We start from the raw sequence: 7,849 nt of genomic DNA, 5'->3' as shown, positions 1-7,849 counted from the left end.
CATAGGAAGGGAGTCTGTTTGAAATGACACGGGGAATGGTCTGGTGGAGGTGGAAGGGAGTCCTGGTCTAGACATTCAGAACTTGTAGAATTTCTGCATCCAGGTCAGAAGAACATCTACTTCCCCAAGGGCTTTGGTCAGGGCTGCTTCCATGTCCAACTAAAGGGAAGGGAGGATTGAAGGTCAGCCATATTAGCTATGAGAATAGTCTTTCTTCCAACCTGCCATGCCTGAAACAGACCTGACTCCGATCCATGGGATGGGTCACTTTTGGGTGACTTCTGATGAGCTCACCTGCCTGTCACTTTTCCTCCATCTACATGTGTTTGTCTGCTTCAGGGGTGAGGACAAACAGGACAGTGAGTAATTGTGGGCAAAGAACAAGGGGAAAGCATATGGCACCCCGAATAACAGGGACCACAAACTCCAGTATGGGGTGGGTGTGGCCCACCACCTGAATCCACCGAGTAGGTGAAGTGAGCCCAGTTGGCCCCTCTCCGTCAGACGTGATTGTTCTTCACCATTTATTTATAGGCTGATGCATCTCTTCCTCAAAAAGTGATCAAAATCATTTGTGTTCTGAGCAGGAGCCAGGGATGAAATGTGGGTTTTATTGTCATAATTTTGGAAAAGCCAGTATAATTTCCCATAATTGTTTTTCACAACTAGACAATTTGAGCATCTGGAAAAATACTGCAGATGTCTATGGGGTGGGGGTAGGGTTTCTCCCTTCTTTCTCCCTCTCTTCTGACTTCAGTTGCCCAGCTCAAGTACCCACAAAACACAGGCAAAGTTCCTCTAGTAAAATCATCTTGTAGGGAGGAAATACAGAAGCACTTTGACTTGAAAACTGGAAGAAAAAAAGATCACTTAGTTTATGGTACTTCTGCAAATATCCCTGTGCTCCTGCTAAGTCAGGGGGCTTTGGGGCAAAGCTGATGGTGTCTCCTGCCTTACATGCTGCACTGGGTCTCTAAGGCGCCCTCATGTGACAATTAGCCTAGTCTATTCTGCTGGATGGAGAAGCTCTCAGCTCTTGGCCTTACCTCTTTAAATGCTCTCCGGAATAGCAGAAACCGCCTGTGTGCACTGTCTCTGATGGCAAACATCTCATTTTCCTTCTGTATAACATGGAAAAAGAAATTGTGCCAAGTTTTAGGTAGGAGCAGATACAAGCTCCCTCTCACTTTTTCTGGCAATGCCACAGGGGTTCCCAAAGCCTGAGAGGCCAGGGCTGAATCCTGCATCCCCAAGGCACCCAATACCAAACTCCCGCCTTGTGACAGGGGCTGCCTCCTTTAATTCTCACAGCAATCCTGCTAGGCAGGACCGGTCATCCCCAAATTACAGATAACAAACTGAAGCCTGGGGAGGTGGAGGACTTTGCAGAGGGTCACCCAGTGGATTGGAAGGAGACCTATACTGGAACCCAGAACTGCCAGTATCCAGAGCCTGTGACACTCACGCTGGGTTGCAGTTGTGACACGATGAGAATGAAGTTGTTGGCCAGAGTAGAGAATGACTTCAGAGTCCTGACTTCAACTGTTCTATTGTGGTAGTTTTTGAAAACAGTTTTCAAGTAGAACTCCAGCAGGGTGTGGACAAGGTAACAGCTCTCAGCAGCCTGGGGAAGGTCTGGGTCACTGCTGAGTCAAGGCCACTGCCCACCCTGGCCCCTAGAGGAATGACCCTCATGCCACCCAAGACAAGATAATCACAGCAGAGACAGGGATCTTCTAGGAGGTGATGATGAACCTTAGATCTGTGGGAGCCTTTCAGGGGCCATGGAAAGCAGCATCTTTGACAGAAGGAACCAGGACCCAGGGAGAGAAATGACCTGCCCTAGGTCACATAGTAAATCAGTCGCAGACACAACCGAGCTCCCAGGATTCCTGACTGCCTATCTGGTTAATATTATCTTTCTTCTCTGCCACATGGCTTGTTTAACAGCTATGGGGATGTGATAGACCCTGAAAAGCACTTGAACTTGGACTTGGTGGTAGAGAGTTGGCTGACAACAGAAGAAATCAGGTGAAACTAATATCTTTGGACACAGCAACTGCACTCCAGCCCTCTCAAGCTCCTGAAGCACCACATCTTTCAGGGCTCAGGGCTCAGTAGGTTTATGCACACTAGATGGGTGATATAATGACCCATCCATGATAACATAGTCTACCTGACCATGGTGAAAGAAAGGATGAAACTTTTTGCTAGATATTATCTTTAGTCATGAGTTTGCTTTGCAAACAGAAGAAAAATATGTCTCCAAGTTAGGGGTCCGCATAGAAACCAACTCTGCAAATCTGTGCCGCTTCCCTAGACCCCTAAATCTATCCAGTCCGGGAGATATCAAAGGCCATAGGGACCAAGGGAGGACCCAGGAAAGCGGACCTAGAGAAAAGGATGAAGATGGAAGAGGGGCCATGAACCTGAGTAGATATCCATGGGGCCTACGCAAGTCAAAGAGAAATATGTAATTCTCCGGCTAAATGGAGAAAGATGTTTGTAAGCCTCCACCTCGCCTGCTCCCAGTACCACCGCATACGCATACTACAACCCCAGACACTGACTTCCCTGGCCCTATCCTATGTAAGGTCAGTCCAGGGAAGAAGAGAAGGGCTTTCATCAACCTCCCCTAAGAAACCCTTGCACTCCCACCCATAGTAGAACAGAACCACAGCGCATGGTATCTCCAAGGTGGGATTACCGAGACGTTCTGCAGAACTTCCTGCCGCAGCAGCCGGACACTCGTGATGTTATCTTGAGCCTGCTTTGCAAACAGAAAGAAAAGATATTTCCAGGTTAGAGATCTGTATAGAAACCAGTGCTGTAAATACGTGCTGCTTCCCTAGACCCCTAAATCTATCCAGTCTGTGAGATCTCAAAGGCCAGAGGGACCAAAGGAGGACCCAGGAAAGGCTGTGCTGAACAGGCTTATGGCGAAAGGAGACGAAGTTGCCGCCATGAAAATGACTAAGCTTGGCCCCCAAGAAGCAAATGGAGTCCCAGGATTTCTTCTTAATTCTTAGAGCCTGAACACAGATTCGACAAGGAAGCTGTTTGATGCCTCTGGTCATTTGAGATGGGAGGAAATAAGCCTATCCGCTTTAAGGACCACTGTGGACAGGATTTTGGCTCCATGTTCCACATGGTGAGGAAGCGGGGTGTGAGGGAAGATAGCCGGCACCCCAGAGCTGCCTCTCGCCGTCGGAGCTTCCTCCGCCGCCCAGCCATTCATTCTGGTTCTCAGATTTAGAGTTGATGACTCCATTCAGGACAAAGCCTGGATGAATCTAGCTCTCTTCATGGTTTCCCTTAGGCTCTGTTTATGTCACTGGAGACTGGTCACATTTTTTTCTGAGCCCCAGTTTCCTCATGTGTAAATGGGGCTTGTGGTGCCTTCTGGACTCACAGAGTTATTATATGGGAAACTGATTAGCAAGCTGCAAAGGGCTCCAGAATCATAAAATAGCATCTTCCCTCTGCCCCTGGACCCACTGCCCACCGGAACCCCCATGGCTGGGTCCAGAACAGCACTTGACTCACCATAGTGTCCTTCACAGCCCAGAAGGCTTCCCACAGTTTCTGGGGAACAACCCCCTTCACTTGGCAGGGCCCAAATTGGAATTTTTGGCCCTGGGCCCCTGGCACCTGGCTCCAGAGAAGTAGGAGACTCAAGCAAATGAGCGCAGCCATCTGTATTCGAGAGGCCATCGCCAGCAAAGGTGGACAGGAGGGTCTGCTGAAAGAAAAGGAGGCAGCTCCTGAGGCAGGTCCTCTGACCCAGAGTGATATGCCCTGGAAAAATGCTCTGAGGGTCTGCCCGGGCCAATCCCTGGGGCTCCTGAATGGGAAAATTGAGACTATTGCAAACTGGTGGCCAAGGGTGCACTGGGGTGAGGCAGGGGGCTTTCTGCCCCTCCAACTTGAGGCCACTGGTCTTGCCATCTCTCCACCTGCCCTTCCCCACCTTGCCCATCCACAGCCACACGGCCTGCACCTCCTCCTCCTCCATCACAGTTCTCTCTTGCCTCAAACCTGTGAGTCAGAATTTGACCGAGAAGAGTGGAGAAATGGGAGGTTCTAATGTGCCACATCTGGGGAGTCCAAACCCAGGAAAACAGAGTTGAACTAGATGTGTGCTTGTACAAGTTCTGCCCTTAAGTCACCAGGCACACATAGGGAGGCAAGTCTTTTTCTCCTCCCCAGGAGACGGCTGTCCCTCACTCCTCATCACAAGGGAGTGTGGGATTAATCCTGGTTCCGGGGAGGAGCACAGAGGCCAGGACAGGCGAGTCCTGCACCTCCAGTAACCACTCACTCTTGAGTTTAAGAATTCACTTTTTAAGTAACCAATTAAGAGAGAGATCTCAGATTTCCAGATGAATCATCTCTAAAGCCTTCCTCTGAAGGGCCAGTTGGGAAGCACTGTGTGAAGAGCCTCCAAGCTGGGGAACATAATGCCATTATGTATTTATTATAACGGATGCAGAGAATTTCTTTCCACCTGCCTTCTTTGCCCTTTGCCCCTTCCCTCCCTCTCTCCTTCCCTTCTTTCCTCCCTCCCTCCCTCCCTCCCTCTCTCCCTTCCTTCCTTCCTTCTTTCCTTCCTTCCTTCCTTCCTCCCTCCTTCCTTTCCTCCCTTTCTCCCTTCCTTCCTTGCTCCCTCCCTTTCCCACTCTCTCCCTTTCTTTTGTACTTCTTTCCAAACCATTTAAGAACCTTTCTTACTCCAAGCGCTGGTCTGACACCTGAAGGAACTGTCTCCCACCCCTAGACTGGGAAGAAGAACAAAGAAGACCCTGTTCTGCCAGCACTTGGGCTAGGGAGGCGGCGACCCTGGGTTAGAGGTCACGAGGGGCAGGGGCTGTACTTCAGTATCTCCCTCAATGTCTTCTCATTCTGTTCTTTCAAACTCCACAGGCTCTTTTTTTCAGACAGGATCTCACTCTGTCATCCAAGCTGAAGTGCAGTGGCGTGATCTCGGCTCACTGTAACCTCTGCCTACCAGGTTCAAGTGATTCTCATGCCTCAGTCTCCTGAGTAGCTAGGATTTTTGTATCTGAAAATATTGAAAACACATGCCCAGCTAATATTTTTGTATTTTTGTAGAGACGAGGTTTCACCATGTTGGCCAGGCTGGTCTCAAACTCCTGATCTTAAGTGATCTGCCTGCCTTGGCCTCCCAAAGTGCTGGGATTACAGGCATGAGCCACCACGCCCAGCTAAGCTCCACAGGCTTTGCAGCCTCTACTGAAAATTCATCTCTCAGTCTCACGTTCCTCCCGGTCTTCCTCCCAAGCAGCCTCAATTCTTCCTGGTGTTAAATTGGCGAAAGCAGCTCCTCATTGCAGTCATGTCTTGTCCCTACACCCACACTGAAAAAGTTGACTTCTGCCGTCCCAGCCTCAACCCCCATTCACAAATAAAGCAGAAGTCTAGTGCTTCAAAGAAAAGTACCCAAGAATCCCCCATGCTCACCTCTGGTCCTGTAAGTGATGCTTGAGGGCTCGCTCTCTGGAGGGGACTGGTTCTTTTTGCAGAAGGGAAAAGTTAGACAGGCACGCTTACCATTCACCAATCAGAGACGTAGCTATGGGTAAAAGGTTCCTGTCCCAGCCACGGAAGTTGTTTCAGAAGTAAAAATTTGCAGGCAAGCAAGGTTTGTGGAGATTTGGGCATATATATGGGGGCTGAGGGGGCAGGGGTGGAGGAAAAAGAGGGAGGTGGAGAAAGGGAAATTTGTCATGCTTTCCTAGAGTATTACTTAATTGCCTAGTCACCCTTCACTTTAAGACAATAGGGTGATCCGGAAAGCAGCCCCTGAGGTGAGATGAGACCTGGGTCTGAGTTCAGGCTCTGCCACTGGCTGTATGGGCAGGGGCAAGTCTATTAGCTTCTCTGAGCTGCAATCTCTGCATGTATAAATTTCTTAGAAATCCGTCCCACCTCCCCCCAAGGGCAAGTGTAAGAAACAAATGCAAAATCAACACAGAGATGATTGGTAAACTGTACACATGTAAATACATTATTACTGTGCAGCACACACGAGTCTCCTTACTGTCAAAATAATTCAAAATTATGCATCAAAAATAATTCATTAAATTATTATCAAAGATAATTCAAAATAATTCATCATTATGCCCTGTTCATGCTGGGACAGTAGTCCACAGAGAAAGATAACCTGTAAGGACATCTCCTTTAACCCATCAGGGCCAGGAAGTTTAGAAGCGTTCCCTGACATGCAGCTACCCATGGTTTCTAGGGTTAAATCACTCAACCAAAATACGTGTCACCCTAGGTTCTGGAAACCAGGAAGAATAAGGAAGTGTATACATGGACAAGCCCAGAAAGCTGGGAGCCCTGGAGCTCTGGTGGGCTAGTCTTGGCATGTGTGGCTCTGAACCACTCAGGGGACACAGACAGTGTGATATGCCAAGCGTGCCAGTGCAGTCAAGAGCTCTGGCCCTATCTCCAGCTAGCAAGGCACTCAGGTCTAGACTCCACCATGTGCCCAGTGAGGCACTGAGCAGAGTGATGTTTCCCAAAGTGCAGTCCTCAGACTCTAGGCTTGAGGAATTCTTGTCTTGCAAGATTCTCCATGGAACAAATGAGTCCTAATGAGGTCAGTTAGAGAGGCCTGGCATGTGCTAGCCCGTCCTGGAAATGTCTGATGCTTCTTAATTCTGTTTCATCCAGTATTTCCCATAAGTGTTTGCCCACATCCCTGAGGAATACATTTGGGAATCAGGGATTGGCCAACTGTAGGTCACAAGCCAAATCCTGCCATTGCTAAGCTGAGAATGGCTTCACCTTGCAACCTAAGAGAAGTTTTTACATTTTTTAATGATTAGGGGGAAAAATCAAAAGAAAGCCAGTATTTTCAGGTTTCAGTATCCATAAATGAAGTTTTCGTGGGTCACAGCCAAGCCCGTTTGTTGACATAATGTCACTAATTGCTTTTGTGCTACAGAGGCAGAGATGAGTAGTTGTGACTGAGACCATATGGCACACAGAGCCTAAAATATTCCCTAGCTGGGTCTTTACAGGAAGAGTTTGCCCAACCTGGGTCCAGGCATGAGAAACGGAAGTAGGGATGTGACGTGAGGGACAGGATAACCTCCTCCAGCTCAGTGGAGATCAAAGAAGAGAAGAGAGTGAACAGAAGAGGCCCGTGGCACGCTCTTCCCAACCCCTCTGGCACCACACCCGCTCCGTCCATCTCGTACTCCGTGTTGTTTATTTTCTTAAGCAAACAAAATGCTCCTATGCAATCCTTGGCCGGCAGCCTGCTCGGCTATACCTGCCACCAGCAGGAATCCTTTGTTCCTGGAGGGCCTGAGTCTTACCCTCCAGAACCAGGCACAGCCCCACAGCACACTCTCTTTTCCCCTGTGAGGATTTGGGGCATTACCAAGAACCCCTAACTAACTACCGTGAGATAAAGATGTCAAGAGGCAGTGATGAGACAGAAAAAAAGACCAGGTGAAAGGGCTGGAGTAATAGATGAGTGGGAGGCAGGAGACAGCTAAGGCAGGAAGCTGAGAGGGAAAACGAGCCCCGGGGGCAGCTGCAATTGTAGACTGCCGTCTGCAAATAGGCGGGGAGGGCAGGCACGAGGGATGAGCTGTTACAGGGCAGGCTGGAACAGAGGCATGAGGTCATGGATACACCTTGGCTGACCGCAGGATACACCTGGGATCATGAGCAGCTCACTCTGTCTGAGGAAGGAATCAAAACATGGATAGTTTGGGCAAACACGTGCCTGGGCCTCAACCTCCGATGAGCTTATCAGAGCATCATTACCTGAGAAGAAAGGGCAAGGAGAGAACCCAGGGACATTGGCCCA

The 7,849-nt window shown here is 49.2% G+C and overlaps 1 protein-coding gene across 1 annotated transcript; it reads right to left on the bottom strand.

The window, feature by feature from the left end:
* Nucleotides 1-75: 75 nt before the first annotated feature.
* On the bottom strand, nt 76-7,222 carry IL24 (interleukin 24). The gene is made up of 7 exons (XM_074385713.1): nt 7,066-7,222; nt 3,957-4,038; nt 3,547-3,739; nt 2,708-2,770; nt 1,466-1,624; nt 1,047-1,121; nt 76-159 (listed from the first exon to the last, which is right to left on the bottom strand). The coding sequence occupies exons 1-7, from the start codon at nt 7,220-7,222 to the stop codon at nt 76-78; spliced, it is 813 nt and encodes a 270-aa protein (XP_074241814.1).
* Nucleotides 7,223-7,849: the final 627 nt, after the last annotated feature.

This window comes from Saimiri boliviensis, chromosome 14 (genome assembly GCF_048565385.1).
Source record: "Saimiri boliviensis isolate mSaiBol1 chromosome 14, mSaiBol1.pri, whole genome shotgun sequence".
Lineage (NCBI taxonomy): Eukaryota > Metazoa > Chordata > Mammalia > Primates > Cebidae > Saimiri > Saimiri boliviensis.
Note: the sequence above shows the minus strand (reverse complement) of the source record. Positions and strands in the feature narration are given on the sequence as shown.

Excerpts from the sequence above, each read along its gene's own strand:
- IL24 (XM_074385713.1), bottom strand. The coding sequence starts at position 7,222 with ATGGACGGAGCGGGTGTGGTGCCAGAGGGGTTGGGAAGAGCGTGCCAC. Across the intron at positions 4,039-7,065 it reads TTTCTCATGCCTGGACCCAG|GTTTGAGGCAAGAGAGAACT; the intron begins GTTGGGCAAACT and ends TCTGACTCACAG. Across the intron at positions 1,625-2,707 it reads AAGTTCTGCAGAACGTCTCG|GCTGCTGAGAGCTGTTACCT; the intron begins GTAATCCCACCT and ends GACCTTCCCCAG.